The 24989-nt window shown below is 45.0% G+C and overlaps 1 protein-coding gene and 1 long non-coding RNA gene across 2 annotated transcripts; one reads left to right on the top strand and one right to left on the bottom strand.

The window, feature by feature from the left end:
* The first annotated feature begins 329 nt into the window (after nucleotides 1–329).
* On the top strand, nucleotides 330–3503 carry LOC115178879 (uncharacterized). The gene is made up of 3 exons (XR_003872711.1): nucleotides 330–587; nucleotides 2051–2142; nucleotides 2235–3503. It is a non-coding gene; the product is annotated as an uncharacterized LOC115178879 (long non-coding RNA).
* A 2280-nt stretch (nucleotides 3504–5783) lies between these two features.
* dennd1c (DENN domain containing 1C) lies at nucleotides 5784–23879 on the bottom strand (the record flags this gene model as incomplete). The annotated part of the gene is made up of 22 exons (XM_029740267.1): nucleotides 23749–23879; nucleotides 21574–21617; nucleotides 21285–21334; nucleotides 19983–20102; nucleotides 19744–19813; nucleotides 19023–19103; nucleotides 18718–18798; nucleotides 17519–17572; nucleotides 15490–15600; nucleotides 15031–15131; nucleotides 14847–14892; nucleotides 13979–14080; nucleotides 13576–13701; nucleotides 11595–11696; nucleotides 10922–11015; nucleotides 8392–8432; nucleotides 8214–8270; nucleotides 7765–7800; nucleotides 7554–7673; nucleotides 6580–6677; nucleotides 6117–6318; nucleotides 5784–6005 (listed from the first exon to the last, which is right to left on the bottom strand). Coding segments are annotated over exons 1-22 (2052 nt in total), but the record flags the coding sequence as incomplete, so codon positions are not given.
* Between the last annotated feature and the right edge of the window lie 1110 nt (nucleotides 23880–24989).

Below are 24989 nucleotides of genomic sequence, written 5' to 3'. Positions count from 1 at the left end.
CTGTTTCATAACAATACATACAGCTGAATAGGCAGACAGTCACTGTGTACAAAACAGTTTCTAACAGAATATATTCCGAATCCTAAATGGTAAAACTCCTCTCCAGTCGATATTCGCTCTGCATTAGGCTTCAATGAGTTATACCACGGCATAGAACTCACAGACTGTGTCTACCTTCAGTCAACACCCTATTCCTTATATAATGCACTAGTTTTGACCAGAGCCCTCTGCCACTGTTTTACACTATTTGCTAAAGATGTAGACTACAGAAGGCCTGTTTTTTTTCCTCCACAACGGTGTGTGTGTGTGAGAGAGACAAAGACAGAGAGAGAAAGGCGATCATTTGGTAGTAGTCCTAGGTACTGATTGGCTCTTGCGGTACATGTGACAACAGTCCTCATCTGCATATGGACAGGTACGTTATGGTGGGCGTGGTGGAAATGACACCGGGCTGACACCTTCAATGGAGTTTTAAAGATAATCGAGAAATCGCCTAAGTAGCCCTCGGACATCGCTAGTCTACACCAAGAGGACTACTGTTTCATACCGCCCATTGACTTCGGAAAATAGCTCATTGTTATCAGTAGGTAAGTCCATGGAAAACTCCTAAATTAAACAATCGCCAGTGTTGTTTGATAGGTCCGTATAGTAGTGCAGACGTGATAGAGTTGGCAGAGGTGTTATTGAAACGTAGTTAAAGTAGGCCTGGGCTAGTTTTAGCAGTGGGACCTTAGATTGATAGGCTTCGAATGCTGAAAGCCGTGTTTTAGACCGTTTTGGGTTGGTTTTATTTCTTCGTAACAGCACCGCGTTAGAATTGATGCACCTGAAAACAGGTGTAGCAGGCTCGGTCGCATTCCAACAGCTGGGCGGACATTCCTTCTATCGGCGCTCTGATATGACGTGTGTATGTGGCTGGGTTTCGCTCTGAATTCAAATATTAGTTTAGTTATAATAGTTACTTTGACAGGCGATCCGTACAATGGAATGGTAATTTACAATTTGAGCAGATTTTTAAAATAAAGCATCAAGAATCGGTCGTTTTTTAAATGGGTCTAGTCGTAGAGTTTATTAGTTGCTTCATCTTACTTGATAGGCATAATTGTAAACGTGATAATATGAGCGCTTCAATATTCAAATGCATTTCATTATTCCGTATTCAGATTCTAGTCACACGGTGGTTGTTTAGGAATGGTTGTTTGGACAGTAAAGTAAATACGTTGCGTTTCCTGTATGTTGTGCAACTCGTGGTTTCAGTGTAGTGTTGGTCATGTACTATTGTTTACCCAGAGTAGATCATTAACTATCTCACCGCTAGGAATGTTCAGACTCTCCAACCCTGGGTTTGCTGTTTCATCTCTGACTGGGGATGTGTCCCAAATGATACCCTTATTATTTGTAGTGTACTAGTTCACCTGGGTCCACACCCATTATATACACACTGACCCTTATCTCGTGGACTATGGGCCCCGGGTTGAGAGACACTGTTTCAGACCGTCTCTGGACCCGGTTGAGAGACACTGTTTCAGACCGTCTCTGGACCCGGTTGAGAGACACTGTTTCAGACCGTCTCTGGACCCGGTTGAGAGACACTGTTTCAGACCGTCTCTGGACCCGTTTGACATTGCAGCCGACTGTCGAGACTGACCGATCTACAAATCACCTTGGATCGTGGTCCCGTGTGGCTCAGTTGGTAGAGCATGGTGTTTGCAACGCCAGGGTTGTGGGTTCGATTCCCACGGGGGACCAGTACGGGGGAAAACAAATGTATGAAATGTATGCATCCACTACTGTAAGTCGCTCTGGATAATAGCGTCTGCTAAATGACTAAAATGTAATGTAAATGTAATCACAAATAACTACTCAATATTATTTGTAGATCAGTCAGTCGGTCAGAATTTACCCATGATACATTACCCATGATACACTGCCATTGTTTCTATGCCGATGTGTTCCATAGACTTGGACAGACAGCTAAACTGCCTCAAAGGGCCTGAATTCACTGATATGGCCTGGCTCATTGATGCTCTCCAACACTCTGTCTCTCTAGAGACAGGCACCCCTCACTGTCAGTCTGGCTGCTGTGTCCCCGTTGGTCCAGATGTGAGAGCAGAGACCAGCGGTGTCACCTCTAACCCTCAGGTGAGTGAGACATCCGTCTACCTATTGTCTGTGTTTCTGTCTGCCTGTGTACCTGCTTCTCTCTCTCATCCCTTCCTCTCTCTCTGACTCAGGGCCCGTCGTCATGAAAATGGTGTTGTCGTTACCAAGGCCATGGTGGGGGTTGTGGTCTGTGTTCGTCCCAGGTCTGGCCCTACTGCTGTGTCTGGCCCTGGCCCTGATGGGCTGTGTGATCAGGAAGAAGAGAAGGACGGAGGGAATGTATCGGCCTAGTGAAGAGGAGAGCAAACAGACAGGACCACGGGGGGCTGAGAGACCAGGCCTGCCCCTGCCCAAGGAGGAGAGACTCATCTGATACACGCACTCTAGCCTGGACGCTGCACACACACACACACACACAAACTCTCTCTTTTCCTCCCTCTCTCTGTCACTACCATTGCCTCACTCTCCTCTACCCTGTACATGAAGCCAGAATGGGTTATTGGTAACAATGTTTTGTATGTATTGTGTAAAGGTATTTGTATATGAAGTGTCTTGTTAAATATGGCAGAACATGCCTGGTGGATGTTCCATGTTCTCTCCAGTTTCTCCAACTGTGCTGATGTTGTCATCCGTGTGTCAACAGGTGAATGCCCTGTCAGGGGTGTGTTGTTTACCTGTCGGTGGACTAGTTGTTTACCTGTCGGTGGACTAGTTGTTGACATGTTTACCTGTCGGTGGACTAGTTATTGACATGTTCACCTGTCGGTGGACTAGTTGTTGACATGTTTACCTGTCGGTGGACTAGTTGTTGACATGTTTACCTGTCGGTGGACTAGTTGTTGACATGTTTACCTGTCAGTGGACTAGTTGTTGACATGTTTACCTGTCGGTGGACTAGTTGTTGACATGTTTACCTGTAGGTGGACTAGTTGTTGACATGTTTACCTGTCGGTGGACTAGTTGTTGACATGTTTACCTGTCGGTGGACTAGTTGTTGACATGTTTACCTGTCGGTGGACTAGTTGTTGACATGTTTACCTGTCGGTGGACTAGTTGTTGACATGTTTACCTGTCGGTGGACTAGTTGTTGACATGTTTACCTGTAGGTGGACTAGTTGTTGACATGTTTACCTGTCGGTGGACTAGTTGTTGATTTGGTCAGTCATACAGAGAAAAGGGAATTTAAAACTTCCTCTATATGCAAAACGTCTCTCTTTATTATGGCAGTTATACTGTTACATGTATACAAACCATGATTTAAGTTTATCCCTTGTATAAAACATTAGTGTGTGTTTTTATATCTTGAAAATGAAGAGAATGGTAAGACACTATGAATGATTTCTAATGCACTTCTGATGATATTATCCATGTGAAAAAAATAAAACTCCTCTCAAAAAGTATAAAACTTCCATTTATTCAGTGCATTTAATATCATCCAGGAGAAAAATATTTGATTTAGTAAAAAAAAAAAAAAAAAAAAAATTCTTCAAGTGTGTATTCAGTGCATTGAGTTAATGTATTCATGTTCCACAAGCCCCACCTGCTGGTCATCTAAGGACAATACAGCCAGTGACATCAGTCAGAGGGATCGGACAGAACTGGATCCTGGATGTCATGTAACATGATCACGGGTGTATTCAGCAGTGGTGTAAAGTACTTAAGTAAAAAATACTTTCAAGTACTACCTAAGTCGTTTTTTTTGGTATCCCCACATTACTTTACTATTTTTGACAACTTTACTTCACTACATTATTTAAGAAAATAATATACTTTTTACTCCATACATTTTCCCTGTCACCCAAATGTACTTGTTACATTTTGACAGGAAAATGGTCCAATTCACACACTTATCAAGAGGACGTCCCTGGTCATCCCTACTACCTGATCTTGTGGACTCACTAAATGCTTAGTTCGTAAATGATGTCTGAGTGTTCCCCTGGCAATCTGGAAAAAAAAGAATATGGTGCTGTCTGGTTTGCTTAATATAAGGAATTTGAAATGATTTTTACTTTTGATGCTTAACTACATTTTATCAATTGCATTTACTTTTAATACTGAAGTATATTTAAAACCAAATACTTTTAGACTTTTACTCAAGTAGTATTTTACTGGGTGACTTTTACTTGAGTCGTTTTCTATTAAAGTATCTTTATTTTTACTCAAGTATGACAATTGGGTACTTTTTCCACAACTGATATTCAATAGTTGCACAATGTAGCAAAATGTTTAGCGTTGTATCAAAACGTTTTGCAATGGTAACAGTTTAAACCAAACTGAAAATATTTTCCAATGAAAATGAGAGTTTCTATTGTAAAAATTCAGAAAGGTCCCTCCCCGTTCGGTTCCGTTTGCTTCCAAGCGAATGCACCCTGGGAAAAACCTTTGGCCTTATGCATTACATCATAGACCTGTATAAGAATGTTACAGAATGATCAGATAGAAATCGGAATTACTGTCTGCCGGTTAGAATATGGGATTGTGTCAATCCTATTCATTCTATTTCTACTTGCAACATTCAGAGCGCTTCATGTTCCTGAGTTTCACTTCCCATCCCAATTTCTTCTCTGACTCATCAAGTCCCTCAGTCTTTGAAAACTGCAAAATCATTGGCTGAGCTATGCGCCACTCAAACAGTCCTGCACCAATCATCAAGCCTCAAATCTCTTCTTCAGCTCAGACACCTTGACAGGGGGCGGGTCTTCCTGCGCTGTGGTGTTCCCCCCTGGTTCTGATTGGTTATTTATAGGCGTAGTCAGGACAGGTGTGGCTATGACAGGTCCAGCTCTGTCATTATTTGAGACCTGGGTGTTGTTGGGTTCCTGAGGGCAGCTCTTCTGTATAGTGTCCCAGGTCCGAGGTGTGTTGCTGGGCTTACTGAGTTTAGGCGAGCCCCTGGTCTGGGCCTTCCCATGGAGGGTTTGCACGGAGGCCGGTGACTGGAACAGTGCTACAGCAGATGGAACACTGGGAGAAAGGGGCGTGGGTCCCACCTCTATTTCCTCCCCCTTTTCTTCTCTTTCTAGCTGACCCAGGGGTTGTTTAGAAGCAGGGGTTGCTGTGCCATTCTCAGGCCCAGGAAAAGCAGTGCTTTTGGGGGTGAGTCTGTCCCCTTCTCGATGGTTGTCCTCCACTGCCCCGGCTCCGGCCCTAGACTCAGTACCCGGCCTTGGGCCTCTGTTCCTGGGTAACTCTCCTGGTGTCTTGGGGCCTCTCTCCTGCCCCTGCCCCTGGTTCTCCTCTCCTTGTTGCTGGTCTTTACCTTTGTAATTCTGCATCTTCTCTCTCTCTTTCTCTCCCTCCACTTCTTTCCCCTTCCCATTCTCACCCATACATTCAGACTGAATCTCTGGCTCCATAGGGATGTCTTCATCCCTCTTCCTCTCCTCCATCCGTTGTTCATCCTGCCCTCCTTGCCTCAGAACATTCCATCTCTCCATCCCCACCTCTTTCCTCACTTTAAGCTCCTCTGCCTCCACCAACCCCTTTTCCATCCCCTCCTCTCTCCTTCCCTCCTCTCTCCACTCCTCCTCTCTCCTTCCCTCCTCTCTCCTTCCCTCCTCTCTCCACTCCTCCTCTCTCCTTCCCTCCTCTCTCCTTCCCTCCTCTCTCCTTGCCTCCTCTCTCCTTCCCTCCTCTCTCCACTCCTCCTCTCTCCTTCCCTCCTCTCTCCTTCCCTCCTCTCTCCACTCCTCCTCTCTCCTCCCACCCTCTCTTCTTCCTTGAGGTGTTTCTGATGCTTCCTCTGACAACGCCTGTCCCTCTCCTAGCCAATCAGAATCATCTGTCTGTTCTGGCCCCTCCCCCATGTAATGTAGCCCCTCCTCCTGGTTCCAGCTGTGAAGACTGCCACTCCCACCGATGGACACACCTAGACTCTCCTGACTGGGAGTGGCCAGGCCCCTCTGTTGACACACACGGTGAGGAGATGAGGTCTGTGTCTGGGATGTTTCCGTGTGTGTGTGTGTCAGTGTGCTGTTTCCGTGTGTGTGTGTCCTGTCATGTGCTGTCCTCACCTGTCTGATGTAGTCAGTAGTATCAGGTCCAAACAGGTCTAGACTTCGTGTCCCGTAGAGCAGGCCGCGATCATGGGAGCTCCGGGCACTCAGCGTGTCAAAGATCTCCCCCAGGAGGTCCATCTCTTCTGGGTCACACATACCCGAGTCTCCCCCCTCCTCCTCCTGGAGCTCTGGGTCTGCCACGGGGCCTGAGACAGCACTGATACACACATATGGATGAACATTTTGGTTCCATCACTCTCTGTCTCTGACTCACTCTGCGTCTCTGACTCACTCACCCTCTCTCTTTTTCTCACTCACTCACTCACTCACTCACTCACTCACTCACTCACTCACTCACTCACTCACTCACTCACTCAATCACTTACTCACTCACTCACCACCCTCTCTCTTCCTGTCTCTCATTAATACTTTTCACTCTCACTCACTCTCCCGCCCTCTCTCTCTCTCTCTCTCTCACCTGTCCTGCCAGTCTTCTTCCCAGGTGTCTCTGTTCTCTTGTGTATTCTCGTCGTCAAGGAGACAGCCTTGTTTGTTAACTGGACGACGGGGACGAGACTGACATAGCGCGACAGAACAAGACATAGGCATGACATAATGCGACACAGCAATACATAGCAAAATCATCACAATAGAAGAGGTTAAGTTTATGATTGGTGGGTTGAATAATCCAATCCTAGATATGTGGTGATGATTAACTTCTACCTCCAGTGATTGGTTACAGTGTCCCCCGACCCAACCCTGTCTCAGTCTCCAGTATCTATGCTGCAACAGTCTATGTGCAGGGGGGGCTAGGGTCAATCTGTTAAATCTGGTATAATTCTCCTATCTTATCTGGTGTCCTGTGTGAATTTAATTATGCTCCCTCTAATTCTCTCTCTTTCCCTCTCTCCCTTCCCTCCTGGAGGACCTGAGCCCTAGGATCATGCCTCAGGACTACCTGGCATGATGTCTCCTGGCTGTCCCCAGTCCACCTTGTCGTGCTGCTGCTCTAGTTTCAACTGTTCTGCCTGCGGCTAGGAAACTCTAACCTGTTACCGCACCTGCTGTCTCGACCTCTGAATGCTCGGCTATAAAAAGCCAACTGACATTTACTCCTGAGGTGCTGACCTGTTGCACCCTCTACAACCACTGTGATTATTATTTGACCCTGCTGGTCATCTATGAACGTTTGAACATCTTGAAGAACAATCTGGCCTTACTGTTATAATCTCCACCCGGCACAGCCAGAAGAGGACTGGCCACCCCTCAGAGCCTGGTTTCTTCCTAGGTTCCTGCCTTTCTAGGGAGTTTTTCCTAGCTACCGTACTTCTACATCGGCATTGCTTGCTGTTTGAGGTTTTAGGCTGGGTTTCTGTACAGCACTTTGTGACATCTGCTGATGTAAAAAGAGCTTTATAAATCCATTTGATTGATATTAGAGGCAGGTCTTACCTTCCCAAAGTGTTGTGTGATTGGTAAACGGCTCTGAAGGCAATCTGATTGTTTGCGGCGGTGTGTGTGTGTTCCTGACACGGAGTTGCCTCTCTTAAGGGAGAGAATGTCATCGTGCTCCTGCACATATATAGAGAAAAGATGAACACACACACACACACACACACACACACACACACACACACTACAAAACAACAACAACAACACATACCTTGGGTGATAGAAAGTTCCTCAAGCCACGTTTGGCCTGAAAGAAAAGACAGAAAATGATTAGTAGGAAACCATATTTCACTAAGGGAGCACACACACACACACACACACACACACACACACACACACACACACACACACACACACACACACACACACACACACACACACACACTCAAACACAGACACACACACACACACACACACACACACACACACACACACACACACACACACTCAAACACACACACAAAACCACACACACACACACACACACACACACACACACACACACACACACACACACACACACACACAGACACACACACACACACACACACTCAAACACAGACACACACACACACACACACACACACACACACACACACACACACACACACACACACACACACTCAAACAAAGACACACAGACACACACTACGCACTTACCGACTTGTACATGTGAGTCTTAGACTTGACGTTAAGGATGAGAGCTCCTCCCCCTTTCTACCAACAGAGCAAAATAATCAGACAGACCAATCAGAACACTTGAGACATTATTTAACCAGTAGCAAGTAAGTGTAAGAGATGTGTGTTGTGTAAATTACAGAACACTGTAAGTTCTTACCTTCAGGTTGCCGACCAGTTGATGATAGGCTTTGGTGCTTCCTGAGAGAGAAAGAGAAAGAGAGAGTTATTCATTTTTCAGCAGTCTTATGGCTTGGGGGTAGAAGCTTTTAAGGAGCCTTTTGGTCCTAGACTTGGTGCTCTGGTACCGTTTGCTGTGCAGTAGCAGAGAGAACAGTCTATGACTTGGGTGACTGGAGTAATTGACAATTTTTTGGGCCTTCGGTACCGAGTCAATGTGCGGGGAGTGCAGGTTAGTCGAGGTAATTTGTAAAGTTACTATGCATAGCCTTCCTCTGACACCGCCTAGTATAGAGGTCCTGGATGTCAGGAAGCTTGGCCCCAGTGATGTACTGGGCCGTACACACTACCCTCTGTAGTGTCAGATGCCGAGCAGTTGCCATACCAGGTGGTGATGCAACCGGTCAGGATGCTCTCGATGGTGCAACCGGTCAGGATGCTCTCGATGGTGCAGTGTTTTTGACGATCTGGGGACCCATGCCAAATCTTTTCAGTCTCCTGAGAGGGGAAAAGGTGTTGTCGTGCCCTCTTCACAACTGTCTTGGTATGTTTGGACCATGATAATTCATTGGTGATGTGGACACCAAGGAACTCGAAACTCTCGACCCGCTCCACTTCAGCCCCGTCGATGTTAATGGTGGCCTTTTCGGCCCTCCCTTTCCTATAGTCCACGATCAGCTCCTTTGTCTTGCTCACATTGAGGGAGAGGTTGTTGTCCTGGCACCACACTGCCAGGTCTCTGACCTCCTCCCTATAGGCTGTCTCGTCATTGTCGATGATCAGGCCTACAACTGTTGTGTCGTCAGCAAACTTAATGATGGTGTTGGAGTCATGCTTGGCCACGCAGTTGTGGGTGAACAGGGAGTAAAGGAGGGGACTAAGCACGCACACTTGAGGGTCCCCCGTGTTGAGGATCAGCGTGGCAGATGTGTTGCCTACCCTTACCCTTACCTCCCAAAAAGTCCTGCATCCAGTTGCAGAGGGAGGTGTTTAGTCCCAGGGTCCTTAGCTTAGTGATGAGCTTTGTGGGTACTATGGTGTTGAACGCTGAGCTGTAGTCAATGAACAGCATTCTCACATAAGTGTTGAGTGCGATTGAGATTGTGTCATCTGTGGATCTGTTGGGGCGATATGCGAATTGGAGTGGGTCTAGGGTTTCTGGCATGATGGTGTTGATGTGACCCATGACCAGCCTTTCAAAAAAACTTAATGGCAACCGACGTGAGCGCTGCGGCGGGTAATCATTTAGGCAGGTTACCTTCACTTTCTTGGGCACAGGAACTATGATGGTCTGTTTGAAACATGTAGGTATTACAGACTCGGTCAGGGAGAGGTTGAACATATCAGTGAAGACACTTGCCCGTTAGTCCACGCATGCTTTGAGTACACGTCCTGGTAATCCGTCTGGACCCGCGGCTTTGTGAATGTTGACCTGTTTAAAGGTCTTTCTCACATCGACTATGGAGGGCGTGATCACACAGTCGTCAGCTGGTGCTCTCATGCATGTTCTAGTGTTGCTTGCCTCAAAGCGAGCATAAAAGGCATTTTGCTCGTCTGATAGGCTCGCGTCACTGGGCAGCTCGCAGTTGGGTTTCCCTTTGAAGTCTGTAAAAATGTTCAAGCCCTGCCACATCCGACGACCGTCAGAGCCGGTGTAGTAGGATTCAATTTTAGTCCTGTATCGATGCTTTGCCTGTCTGAGGGTATAGCAGGATTTCTTATAAGCGTCCGGATTAGTGTCCCGCTCCTTGAAAGCGGCAGCTCTAGCCTTTAGCTCGGTGTGGATATTGCCTGTAATCCATGACTTCTGGTTGGGATATGTACATAAGGTCCCTGTGGGGACGACGTCCTCAATGCACTTATTGATGAAGCCGATGGCTGAGGTGGTAAACTCCTCAGTGCCATTGGATGAATCCAGGAACATATTCCAGTCTGTAATAGCAAAACAGTTCTGTAGCGTAGCATCCACGTCATCTGACCACTTCCATATTGAGCGAGTCACTGGTGCTTCCTGCTTAGTTTTTGCTTATAAGCAGGAATCAGGAGGATAGAGTTCTGGTCAGATTTGCCAAATGGAGGGCGAGGGAGAGCTTTGTATGCGTCTCTGTGTGTGAAGTAAAGGTGGTCTAGAGTTCTCTGGTTGCACTTGTGACATGCTGGTAGAAACGAGGTAAAACAGATTTAAGTTTGCCTGCATTAAAGTCCCCGGCCACTAGGAGCGCCACTTCTGGATGAGCATTTTCTTGTTTGCTTATGGCCTTATTTAGCTTGTTGAGTGTGGTCTTAGTGCCAGCATCAGTTTGTTGTGGTAATTAGACAGCTATGAAAAATATAGATGAAAACTAGATTGTTTGGCCAGCATCGGTTTGTGAGGACTTAAACACAGACAGACAGACAGACAGACAGACAGACAGACAGACAGACAGACAGACAGACAGACAGACAGACAGACAGACAGACAGACAGACAGACAGACAGACAGACAGACAGACAGACAGACAGACAGACACCTGCTTCTGCTGTTCCACACTGTAGCATCTCTTGTTCAAACAGGTCGTCTGGCTCTATCCCTCTGTTCAGCAGCTCCAGACGTCCATCAATAAACTGAAAAGCAAAAACCCAGTCAATGAACTGCTTCGTTAGTATATCATAGTGACTCCTATTCAACCCTGAGAAGATCGTTCTACTGAATATCACTATGTTTCTAATAATAAACTTAGAACCGTTTTTTCTGTAATCCTGACAAAGACATAACGGTTGAATTGTTGTGACAATGAACACCTGAGGAAGTGGAGCTATATTGAAGAATGTAGATTATTGCAGACTGTGGATTATTGAAGAATGTGGATTATTGCAGAATGTAGATTATTGCAGAATGTGGATTATTTTATTTTGCTGATGGTCAGACATCCAGACTACAAATGACCTTTTGATGTTTGTGTGTTGACTTGTTTTTCTTGTTTGTTTTACACCTCCATACCACGAGGACATTTGATATCCGCATGTGTGTGTGTGCTGCTTGTTCTCATGTTTGTTTTGTTATGGTATCCCCAGAACAGCAGAAGGCAGCGTCCTGTCTTGAGATGAACTCACCTGTTGGAAGAGTTGCAGGAGGAGGAGGGCACTCATACTGATATACACACACACACACACACACACACACCACACCACACACACAGGTACCTGTTTGAAGAGCTGCAGATGGACAGCACTCTGTAGGAACTGTCTCATACTGGAAGACCTGTGGTCCAGGAAAACCTCCTCACAGAACATGACCTGACCATTCTACAGAGGGAGGGAGGGAGGGAGGGAGAGGGAGGGGATGGAGAGAGAGGAGGCAGAGAGAGATGGAGAAGAGAAAACACTTTATTGAAACAGGTGTCTTTATATACAGTATTATAGAGTATTCTACAGTATTATTTCATACAGAGTAAAACGCATCTGCACATTATTGTATTTTAATGTTATGTATTCCAACTTAGTTCCCAGAGTATTCCATATTATTATTGTTCTAACTGCGTTCCCAGAGTATTCCAGATTATTATTGTTCTAACTGCGTTCCCAGAGTATTCCAGATTATTATTGTTCTAACTGCGTTCCCAGAGTATTCCAGATTATTATTGTTCTAAGCGTGTGCCCAGAGTATTACCGTTCTAACCATGTACCCAGACTATTTCAGAGTATTATCGTTCTAACCGTGTTCCCAGAGTATTCCAGAGTATTATTGTTCTAACTGTGTTCCCAGAGTATTACCGTTCTAACCGTGTACCCAGACTATTTCAGAGTATTATCGTTCTGTGTTCCCAGACTATTCCAGAGTATTATTGTTCTAACCGTGTACCCAGACTATTCCAGAGTATTTTCGTTCTAAACGTGGTGGCAGAGCATTCCAGAGTATTATTGTTCTGTGTTCCCAGAGCATTCCAGAGTATTATTGTTCTGTGTTCCCAGAGCATTCCAGAGTATTATTGTTCTAACCGTGTTCCCAGAGTATTACCGTTCTAACCGTGTACCCAGAGTATTCCAGAGTATTATCGTTCTAACCGTGTACCCAGACTATTTCAGAGTATTATTGTTCTAACTGTGTTTCCAGAGTATTATTGTTCTAACCGTGTACCCAGACTATTCCAGAGTATTTTCGTTCTAAACGTGGTGGCAGAGCATTCCAGAGTATTATTGTTCTAACTATGTTTCCAGAGTATTACCGTTCTAACCGTGTTCCCAGAGTATTCCAGAGTATTATCATTCAAATCGTGTTCCCAGAGTATTCCAGAGTATTATTGTTCTAACTGAGTTTCCAGAGTATTATTGTTCTAACCATTTTCCCAGAGTATTCCAGAATATTATTGTTCTAACCGTGTTCCCGGAGTATTCCAGAGTATTACCGTTCTAACTGAGTTACAAAAGTATTCCAGAGTATTATCGCTCAAACCGGGTTCCCAGAGTATTCCAGAGTATTATTGTTCTGAGTTCCCAGAGTATTCCAGAGTATTATTGTTCTAACCATTTTCCCAGAGTATTCCAGAGTATTATCGTTCAAACCGTGTTCCCAGAGAATTCCAGAGTATTATTGTTCTGAGTTCCCAGAGCATTCCAGAGTATAATTGTTCTAACTGTGTTCCCAGAGTATTCCAGAGTATAATTGTTCTAACTGTGTTCCCAGAGCATTCCAGAGTATTATTGTTCTAACTGTGTTCCCAGAGCATTCCAGAGTATTATTGTTCTAACTGTGTTTCCAGAGTATTACCGTTCTAACTGTGTTTCCAGAGTATTATTGTTCTAACCGTGTTCCCACAGTATTCCAGTATATTATTGTTCTAACCGTGTTCCCAGAGTATTCCAGAGTATTATTGTTCTAACCGTGTTCCCAGAGTATTCCAGTATATTATTGTTCTAACCGTGTTCCCAGAGTATTCCAGAGTATTATTGTTCTAACCGTGTTCCCAGAGTATTCCAGAGTATTATTGTTCTAACCGTGTTCCCAGAGTATTCCAGTATATTATTGTTCTAACCGTGTTCCCAGAGTATTCCAGAGTATTATTGTTCTAACCGTGTTCCCAGAGTATTCCAGTATATTATTGTTCTAACCGTGTTCCCAGAGTATTCCAGAGTATTATTGTTCTAACCGTGTTCCCAGAGTATTCCAGAGTATTATTGTTCTAACCGTGTTTCCCTTCAGAGCGTCTCCATATCCTCCAAACAGCAGAGCCTGAGCCCTGAGGAAGGCCTTGGCCACGCCCACACCTGCTGACGCTGCCTGACGTTTCAGAGACAACTTCAGACCTGATACCTGGTACACACACACACACACACACACACACACACAGACACACACACACACACACGTTGTTACACAGACACACACACACACACACACATTGTTACACAGACACACACACACAAGTCCACATGCAAGTTACACACACATCTAAACTTGCTTACTTGCTCAAACGCACGGATGCGTGAAAGCAGGCATGCAAACACACACACACACCAACACACACACACACACACACACACACACACACACACACACACACACACACACACACAGACATTCACATTACCACATCTGCTGGTATCTTCTTCAGGTCATCGAAGGGAGCCTCTATAGTGTTGGTGTCTACATTCAGAATCACCACATCCTCTAACCCCCGGCTTCTCACTCTCTGGATCAATACATCAATACAGCAATATGTCAATCAATACATCAATACATCAATACATCAATACGTCAATACATCAATACGTCAATACATCAATACGTCAACATGTCAATACGTCAATACATCAATACATCAACACGTCAATACGTCAACACATCAATACATCAATACATCAATACTTCAATACGTCAATACGTCGATACGTCAACACATCAATACTTCAATACGTCAATACGTCAATACATCAATACGTCAACATGTCAATACGTCAATACATCAATACATCAACACGTCAATACGTCAACACATCAATACATCAATACGTCAATACATCAATACGTCAATACATCAATACTTCAATACGTCAATACGTCAACACATCAATACATCGATCAATACATCAATACATCAATCAATACATCAATCAGTCAACTATTCAATCAGTCAGTCAACAAACCAACCAATCAACTAATCAATCAGTCAGTCAACAAACCAACCAATCAACTAATCAATCAATCAATCAGTCAGTCAACAAACCAACCAATCAACTAATCAATCAGTCAATTAGTAAGTCCATCAATCAGTCAATCGATCAATCACAAAAACAGTCTGTCCGTCAATCCGTCTGTCCATCAGTCAGTTATTTTCCGATGTGGTCTCATAGTATACTGTATGATTCATACTGCCCTGCAGGTCCTGTCTGCTTGTCAGAGGGAGGAAATACCATTAGATCCTTATGGAAACCATGGAGATGCTGTAGTTACTGTACCTCTGTCAGACTGGAGTGGACTCCTATGAGGAAGGGCATCGGAGCACTGAGAGACAGAGAGACAGAGAGAGTGAGAGAGAGAGAGAGAGAGAGACAGAGAGAGATCGAGTGCTTTAATATATAAATTTCAGTGTGTGTGTGTGTGTGTGTGTGTGTGTGTGTGTGTGTTGTCTCTCTCTCTGACCAGCAGTAGTCCAGTAGGTGTGGGGGCAGGACAGGTATGAAGATGTGTTGCCAGTACATGGGGTAGAGCACAGCACTGAGGGCATGAACACACGCTGTCAACTGGAGCGGAGGGAGGGAGGGAGGGAGGGAGGGAGGGAGAGAGGGAGAGAGGGAGGGAGGGAGAGAGGGAGAGAGGGAGGGAGGGAGAGGGAGGGAGAGAGAGGGAGGGAGGGAGGGAGGGAGGGAGAGGGAGAGAGAGGGAGGGAGAGAGGGAGAGAGGGAGGGAGGGAGGGAGGGAGGGAGGGAGGGAGGGAGGGAGGGAGGGAGGGAGGGAGAGAGAGGGAGGGAGGGAGGGAGGGAGGGAGGGAGAGAGAGAGACCAATCAGAACAGCATACATTTCTGTTAGAAATTACGGAAAGCAACTTTTGAGAATGAAGTTTTGTGAGTTGTTGAGGTATAGTGTGTGTGTGTCCTCACTGTGCTGAGTTTGCTGGAGAGGATGAGGATGCGTCTCTCAAACAACATGCTGGCATAGAGCTGGAGGAGGTTAGACACATCTACTGCTACCACCAACTCTGTCAGGTTCCTCTGTAGCACACACACACACACACACACACACACACACACACACACACACACACACACACACACACACACAGTATAAAAAAAAATAGGTACCACTTTTCTTAAAGCATTCAGGTACCGCTGTAATGTAAGACCTGTCGTAACCATGGACACTTTATAATGTCTTATCTTCCCGTAACGATCTCTCTGTCAATGTTAAGACAGTGGTTATCTATGAGATGTATAGTATAATCAATGTTAAGACACTGGTCATCTATGAGATGTATAGTATAACCAATGTTAAGACACTGGTCATCTATGAGATGTATAGTATAATCAATGTCAAGACAGTGGTCATCTATGAGATGTATATACTATCGTTGGAAACGGACTAATTGCCTTGAGCATGTTTTAGTATGTTTATAATTGTATATTGCTTATTCTCAGAAATAGCTCTTTCTGTCTGAGAAGGATAATTATCTAGTAGACTGTAGCAGGCTGCCAGACTGTGCACTCCCTAGTGTCAAAGCCTCTCCTGGCTGATAAAGAAGTAGACTGTAGCAGGCTGCAGGACTGTGCACTCCCTAGTCTCAAAGCCTCTCCTGACTGATAAAGAAGACAGGGAGGTGGGTGGAGGAGAAGCAAAGGTTCTGGACTCAAGCTGGGACAATAACACCACCTATCTAACAATTAATTGTTTTTCGACACAGGAGGGGGGTCTGTTTGGGAAGAGGGGGGGGCGGGTGGTTAGTCAGAGGTTGTAAATATATGTGATTGTGACCTCATATCTTGTCTTTGCAGCTGTATGACCCAGTGTGGTGAATACATCTAACATCTGTACGACCCAGTGTGGTGAATACATCTACCATCTATACGACCCAGTGTGGTGAATACATCTACCATCTGTACGACCCAGTGTGGTGAATACATCTACCATCTGTACGACCCAGTGTGGTGAATACATCTAACATCTGTATGACCCAGTGTAGTGAATACATCTACCATCTGTACGACCCAGTGTGGTGAATACATCTACCATCTGTACGACCCAGTGTGGTGAATACATCTACCATCTGTACGACCCAGTGTGGTGAATACATCTACCATCTGTACGACCCAGTGTGGTGAATACATCTACCATCTGTACGACCCAGTGTGGTGAATACATCTAACATCTGTATGACCCAGTGTGGTGAATACATCTAACATCTGTACGACCCAGTGTGGTGAATACATCTACCATCTGTATGACCCAGTGTGGTGAATACATCTACCATCTGTATGACCCAGTGTGGTGAATACATCTACCATCTGTACGACCCAGTGTGGTGAATACATCTACCATCTGTACGACCCAGTGTGGTGAATACATCTACCATCTGTACGACCCAGTGTAGTGAATACATCTAACATCTGTACGACCCAGTGTAGTGAATACATCTAACATCTGTACGACCCAGTGTGGTGAATACATCTACCATCTGTACGACCCAGTGTGGTGAATACATCTAACATCTGTATGACCCAGTGTAGTGAATACATCTACCATCTGTACGACCCAGTGTAGTGAATACATCTACCATCTGTACGACCCAGTGTGGTGAATACATCTACCATCTGTACGACCCAGTGTGGTGAATACATCAGGGTTAGGGTCAGGATCAGGGTTAGGATCAGGATCAGGATCAGGGTTAGGGTCAGGGTCAGGGTTAGGGTTAGGGTCAGGATCAGGGTTAGGGTCAGGGTCAGGGTTAGGGTTAGGGTTAGGGTCAGGATCAGGATCAGGGTTAGGGTCAGGGTCAGGGTCAGGGTTAGGGTTAGGGTCAGGATCAGGGTCAGGGTTAGGGTTAGGGTCAGGGTCAGGATCAGGGTCAGGGTCAGGGTCAGGGTTAGGGTTAGGGTTAGGGTCAGGGTTAGTGTATTACATTGACAGCAGACTCACACTTTCAGGGATGGAAGGGAGCCCTCTGGGGTCTGGCGCGATGAAGTACGGGACCTGGGGAAGAAGGGAACAAGTAGCAGGTAGTTTCCATCCCAAATGGCACCCTATTCCATAAGTGCACTATTTTTGACCATGGCGCATAGGGCTCTATGCAGGGAATAGGATGCCATTTGAGGTGCAGTCCTAGTCAGAAAGAACAACATCTGGGTGTATGTTAGTACTGGTAGACCCATCATGATCCTGTTATCAGGTCTGGTTCTGAGAGATGATTTTGAGAGAACCAGGGTTCACCGAGTGTCCAGGTGATTTAGATTTTTGATTAGTCTAGTTTTAGGTGTTAACTATGTCTTGGTTTAGTAGTAGATCAGGTTATAGGTTATAGGTGTTAATCCAGACCAGGTTATAGGTTATAGGTGTTAATCCAGACCAGGTTATAGGTGATAGGTGTTAATCCAGACCAGGTTTTAGGTTATAGGTGTTAATCCAGACCAGGTTATAGGTTATAGGTGTTAATCCAGACCAGGTTATAGGTTATAGGTGTTAATCCAGACCAGGTTTTAGGTTATAGGTGTTAATCCAGACCAGGTTTTAGGTTCTAGGTGTTAATCCAGACCAGGTTATAGGTTATAGGTGTTAATCCAGACCAGGTTATAGGTTATAGGTGTTAATCCAGACCAGGTTTTAGGTTCTAGGTGTTAATCCAGACCAGGTTTTAGGTTATAGGTGTTAGTGCAGCAGACCAGTTTTAAGGTTCTAGTGGGTGTTAGTCCAGACCAGGTTGAAGGTTTTATGAGTCAGAACAGAACAGGTTTTAGGTTCTAAGTGTTAGTCCAGACCAGGTTTTAGGTTCTAGGTGTTAGTCCAGACCAGGTTGTAGGTTCCAGGTGTTAGTCCAGACCAATTTTTAGGTTCTAGGTGTTAGTCCAGACCAGGCTTTAGGTTCCAGGTGTTATAACAGACCAGGTTGTAGGTTCTAAGTGTTAGTCCAGACCAGGCTTTAGGTTCTAGGTGTTAGTCCAGACCAGGCTTTAGGTTCTAGGTGTTAGTCCAGACCAGGCTTTAGGTTCCAGGTGTTATAACAGACCAGGTTGTAGGTTCTAAGTGTTAGTCCAGACCAGGCTTTAGGTTCTAGGTGTTAAAACAGACCAGGTTTTAGGTTCCAGGTATTAGTCCAGACCTAGCAGGTTTCCAGGACTCACCCCTTCCTGCCCCTTCCCTGGGGTGAGGGGGGCATGTCCAGCAGGGCGGGGCATCTCTGTCCTGACCAATAGCTTCTCTCCCTCAGAGAGAAACACAACACACTACCACACAGCCCAGAAAACCCTTCTATCTAATAACAAATCCACATGATACACTACAACACAGAAAACATTTTAAATGACAACCGCGTAATGTAATATGATTGTGTTTCCTATATAATGGTTTGGAATTGGAATTTCCAATTGGAATTAGAATTGATGGGACAAAATACTAAGTTGTGATGAATAGACTAGTTGAGGCTTACCAGCTGCAGAGTGACAGAGCCGACAGCCAATGGCAGGGGATGTGTGTAGAGGGCGGCCAGCAGTTCTCGCATCTCATTGGTCTGTTGAGAAGCAAGCGATACTCATGAAATACTTTTGAAATACTAATGAAATACTTATGAAATACTTTTGAAATACTAATGAAATACTTATGAAATACTAATTAAATGCTTATGAAATACTAATTATGAAATACTAATTCAATACTAATGAAATACTAATTCAATTGACAAATAAAAGCCAGGAAAATGTGTGAAGGAACTTGACTGTAAAGAACTGTAGACACAATACAGTCCAGTATAAAGCAGGGGTGTCAAACTCATCCCATGAAAACAATTAAGATGTTTTATTTTTCACACACCAGGTAGGTGCAGTGACATGTTTTACAGGCTCCGTAATAGTAGTGCTGCGCCCCTGGAGAAAATTAGGGTTAAGTGCCTTGTTCAAGGCCACATCGACAGATTTTTCACCTTGTCGGCCAGGGGATTTGAACCAGCAACCTTTCGGTTATTGGCCCAACTCTCTTCAGACAGTGACATTCATTTATCAATCAAGTACGAGGGAGGGAGGGGATGAAACCCACAGACACTCAGCCAGGTTATTGAGAGACCCACCTGACCCTTGGTCAGATAGTCAGCCAGGTTATTAAGAGACTCACCTGTCCCTTGGTCAGATAGTCAGCCAGGTTATTAAGAGACTCACCTGTCCCTTGGTCAGATAGTCAGCCAGGTTGTTCAGAAGTTTGTAAAACACCTCAAACCAAGGTAGGTAGCTACAACACACAATTACACATATTATGACAGTAGTATATGGTTAATGTTGTCACTAAATACAGTAATGAACACACAAACACACACACACACACACACACACACACACACACACACACACACACACACACACACACACACACACACACACACACACACTCTCTCTCTTACCTAAGCATACAGAGGCAGGTGTGTGAGCTGCTGGTGAGGCGACAGAAGCCGAAGCGTTGGCATCCCTCCAAGTCAGTCAACACAAAGGTGAAGTGTTGCACTGCTACCACATCTCTCACTCTGATGGAGGAAGAGGAGGAGGAAGAGGAGGGAGGAGGAGAAGAAGGAGGGAGGAGGAGGGAGGAGGGAGGGGGAGGGAGGAGGAGGGTGAGGAGGAGGGAGGAGGAGGAGGGAGAGGAGGAGGAGGGAGGAGGAGGAGGAGAAGAAAGAGGGAGGAGTGTGGAGGGGGAGGAGGAGGAGGAGGAGGGAGGAGGAGGAGGGAGGAGGGAGGAGTAGGAGGGAGAGGAGGAGGAGGGAGGAGGAGGGGGAGGAAGGAGGAGGAGGGAGGAGGAGAAGAAGGAAGGAAGGAGGAGTAGGAGGGAGGAGGGGCAAGGGGGGAGGAGGAGGGGGAGGGAGTGGGAGGAGGGAGGAGGAGGAGGAGGAGAAGGGAGAAGGAAGAGGGAGGGGAGGAGGAGGGAGGAGGGTGGAGGAGAAGGAGGAGGAGGGAGGAGGAGGAGGAGGGAGGAGGAGGAGGGCGGAGGAGGTGGAGGAAGGAGGAGGGAGGAGGAGGAGGGAAGGGTGGATGAAGTGAGGAAGAAAAGGATGAACAGAGGGAGGGAGGGAGAGAAGGGAGGGGGAGGAGGAGGGATGGATGGAGGGGAAAGGGAGGGAGGGAGGGAATAAGGACAGATGAAAATCGCTCTCTCACTATGTGTACATAATCTCTCTCTCTGTGTGTCCATAATCTCTCTCTCTCTATGTGTCCATAATCTCTCTCTCTCTGTCTCCATAATCTCTCTCTCTATGTCTCCATAATCTCTCTCTCTGTATGTTCATAATCTTTCTCTCTCTGTGTCCATAATCTCTCTCTCTCTCTGTATGTTCATAATCTCTTTCTCTCTATGTCTCCATAATCTTTCTCTCTCTGTGTGTTCATAATCTCTCTCTCTATGTGTCCATAATCTCTCTCTCTATGTGTCCATAATCTCTCTCTCTCTATGTGTCCATAATCTCTCTCTCTCTGTGTCCATAATCTCTCTCTCTCTGTGTCCATAATCTCTCTCTCTATGTCTCCATAATCTCTCTCTCTCTGTATGTTCATAATCTCTTTCTCTCTATGTCTCCATAATCTCTCTCTCTCTGTATGTTCATAATCTCTTTCTCTCTATGTCTCCATCATCTCTTTCTCTCTGTATGTTCATAATCTCTCTCTCTCTATGTGTCCATCATCTCTTGCCACAGTAAGAACATATTATCACTTACCTCTCTATGTCATAGGGAAAGCAGAACCTTGGTAGGGTCTGGCGGGATTCCTGGACACACACACACACACACACACACACACACACACACACACACACACACACACACACACACACACACACACACACGCACACGCATTATGAACAGACAAAATATTTGAAATGTATATGAAGTTAGACACGGAGGAATCTGTACTGCATTTGTATGCACAGGTACCTGTGTGTGTGTGTGTGTGTGTTTGTGTGTGTGTGTGTGTGTGTGTGTGTGTGTGGAAGACTGGTGTCTCTACCTCATCACTGAAGTCTTCAGGATACTGAAACAACACATCAGGATCTACACAGGACAAAATGAGAGACAGGATGAATAAACACACACACACACACACACACACACACACACACACACACACACACACACACACACACACACACACACACACACACACACACACACACGTACAACTACAAACACCAAACTCATGTCATGCTTTTAATTGAAGAACACGGTCCACCACACCCCCTCACTTTCAGTTTGACTAATGTCCTATCTGCTGAGGTCCTGTCCTATTGGTGGTTCTCTCTGTCTGTCTGTCTGTCTGTCTGTCTGTCTGTCTGTCTGTCTGTCTGTCTGTCTGTCTGTCTGTCTGTCTGTCTGTCTGTCTGTCTGTCTGTCTGTCTGTCTGTCTGTCTGTCTGTCTGTCGCTGGGTATGTCGGTCTCAGCCCATATCCATGGTAACCAGGCAGGCTGCTGTGGTTTTCTGGGTGGGTCACATGACAGGAAGTTTGCGAGATTCTTACCTACACCAGAAATGAGTGTGTGTGTGTGTGTGTGTGTACAATTGAAGTTGGAAGTTTACATACACTTAGGTTGGAGTCATTTAAACTAGTTTTTCAACCACTCCACAAATTTCTTGTTAACAAACTATAGTTTTGGCAAGTCGGTTAGGACATCTACTTTGTGCATGACACAAGTCATTTTTACAACAATTATTTACAGACAGATTATTTAACTTATAATTCACTGTATCACAATTCCAGTGGGTTAGAAGTTTACATACACCAAGTTGACTGTCCCTTTAAACAGCTTGGAAAATTCCCAAAAATTATGTCATGGCTTTAGAAGCTTCTGATAGGCTAATTGACATAATTTGAGTCAATTAGAGGTGTACCTGTGGATGTATTTCAAGGCCTACCTTCAAACTCAAAGCAATTTCCAAACGCCTGAAGGTACCACGTTCATCTGTGCAAACAATAGTACGCAAGTATAAACACCATGGGACCACGCAGCCATCATACCGCTCAAGAAGGAGACACATTCTGTCTCCTAGAGACTTTGGTGCGAAAAGTGCAAATCAATCCCAGAACAACAGCAAAGGACCTTGTGAAGATGCTGGAGGAAACAGGTACAAAAGTTTCTATATCCACAGAAAAACGAGTCCTATATTGACATAACCTGAAAGGCCGCTCAGCAAGGAAGAAGCCACTGCTCCAAAACCGCCATTGAAAAAGCCAGACTACGGTTTGAAACTGCACATGGGGACAAAGATCGTATTTTTTTGAGAAATGTCCTCTGGTCTGATGTAACAAAAATAGAACTGTTTGGACATAAAGACCATCATTATATTTGGAGGAAAAAGGGGGAGGCTTGCAAGCCGAAGAACACCATCCCAACCGTGAAGCACGGGGGTGGCAGCATCATATTGTGGGGGTGCTTTGCTGCAGGAGGGACTGGTGCACTTCACAAAATAGAGGAAATCATGAGGTAGGAAAATGATGTGGATATATTGAAACAATATCTCAAGACATCAGTCAGGAAGTTAAAGCTTGGTCGCAAATGGGTCTTCCAAATGGACAATGACCCCAAGCACACTTCCAAAGTTGTGGCAAAATGGCTTAAGGACAACAAAGTCAAGGTATTGGAGTGGCCATCACAAAGCCCTGACCTCATCTTATGGAACATTTGTGGGCAGAACAGAAAATGTGTGTGCGAGCAAGGAGGCCTACAAACCTGACTCAGTTACACCAGGTCTGTCAGGAGGAATGGGCCAAATCTCACCCAACTTATTTTGGGAAACTTGTGGAAGGCTACCCGAAACGTTTGACCCAAGTGAAACAATTTAAAGGCAATGCTACCAAATACTAATTGAGTGTATGTAAACTTCTGACACCCTAGGAATGTCATGAAAGAAATAAAAGCTGAAATTAATTATTCTCTCTACTATTATTCTGACATTTCACATTCTTAAAATAAAGTGGTGATCCTAACTGACCTACAACAGGGAATTTTTACTTTGATTAATTGTCAGGAATTGTGAAAAATGTAGTTTAAATGTATTTGGCTAAGGTGTATGTAAACTTCCGACTTCAACTGTGTGTGTGTGTGTGTGTGTGTGTGTGTGTGTGTGTGTGTGTGTGTGTGTGTGTGCGTGCGTGCGTGTCCGTGTGTCCGTGTCTAAAAACTCACCTTTGTCTCTTGCGATTGGACAAGATGCTTCAAAGAACCAGTAGAAGGTCCTGTCAGGGTTTTCTCTGAAGACAGAAACACACAACAACACCATGACATTAACAGTAGTGATAGAGTAGTGTTTCCCAAACCACTCCTCCAGTACTTTTCCTCCTGTACCTCTCCTCCAGTACTTTTCCACCAGCACTTCTCCTCCAGTACAGTGAGGGAAAAAAGTATTTGATCCCCTGCTGATTTTGTACGTTTGCCCACTGACAAAGAAATTATCAGTCTATAATTTTAATGGTAGGTTTATTTGAACAGTGAGAGACAGAATAACAACCAAAAAATCCAGAAAAACGTTATAAAATGATTTGCATTTGACTAAAGGACCATTTACTTGCCGAAATGACACAAAGAAGTACAGCAGCACACATTACAGTAGGAACAAGAGCAGAACACATTACAGTAGGAACAAGAGCAGAACACATTACAGTAGGAACAAGAGCAGAACACATTACAGTAGGAACAAGATCAGAACACATTACAGTAGGAACAAGAGCAGAACACATTACAGTAGGAACAAGAGCAGAACACATTACAGTAGGAACAAGAGCAGAACACATTACAGTAGGAACAAGATCAGAACACATTACAGTAGGAACAAGAGCAGAACACATCTAGGTGGTAGGTAGCCTGGTGGTTAAGAACGTTGGGCCCGTAACCGAAAGGTCACTGATTTGAATCCCCTAGCTGACAAGGTCAAAGATCTGACGACGTGCCCTTGAGCAAGTCACTTTACCCTAATTGCTCGTGGAAGTCGTTCTGGATAAGAGTGCCTGCTGAAATGTAAAATCACAACAAGAACATCACACCTCACCAGTAATATAAACAAGGAACATAGGAGGAAGGACCAGGGCTGTGGACAGACAGTCTGTTTGGTTGTCTCATGTAGAGTCCTCTATCCTGTCTCTACTACCAGATCACTGACAATGAAAAGTATCAACTTTAAAAGTAGAAATAAATGATCAACTTTAAAGATAGTGGTATTCAGTGTTTGAGTATTCATAACAAACTGCGGAAGGAGAACGTATTCAGGTGAACAGAGAATAAGTAGTGGAAGAATACAAGTGAGGCCTTGATTCTTCTTTGAATACGGCTACTAGTATTATCGAATTGCCGACGGCAACAGTGTTACCGCGGGCAACTGTGCAAACCTGCTTCCTAGCACGCTGATGATAGAAAGCCGACCGAGAGAGAGG

This window comes from Salmo trutta, chromosome 38 (assembly GCF_901001165.1).
Source record: "Salmo trutta chromosome 38, fSalTru1.1, whole genome shotgun sequence".
Taxonomy (NCBI): Eukaryota; Metazoa; Chordata; class Actinopteri; order Salmoniformes; family Salmonidae; genus Salmo; species Salmo trutta.
This window is presented reverse-complemented; position numbering and strand designations above follow the sequence as displayed.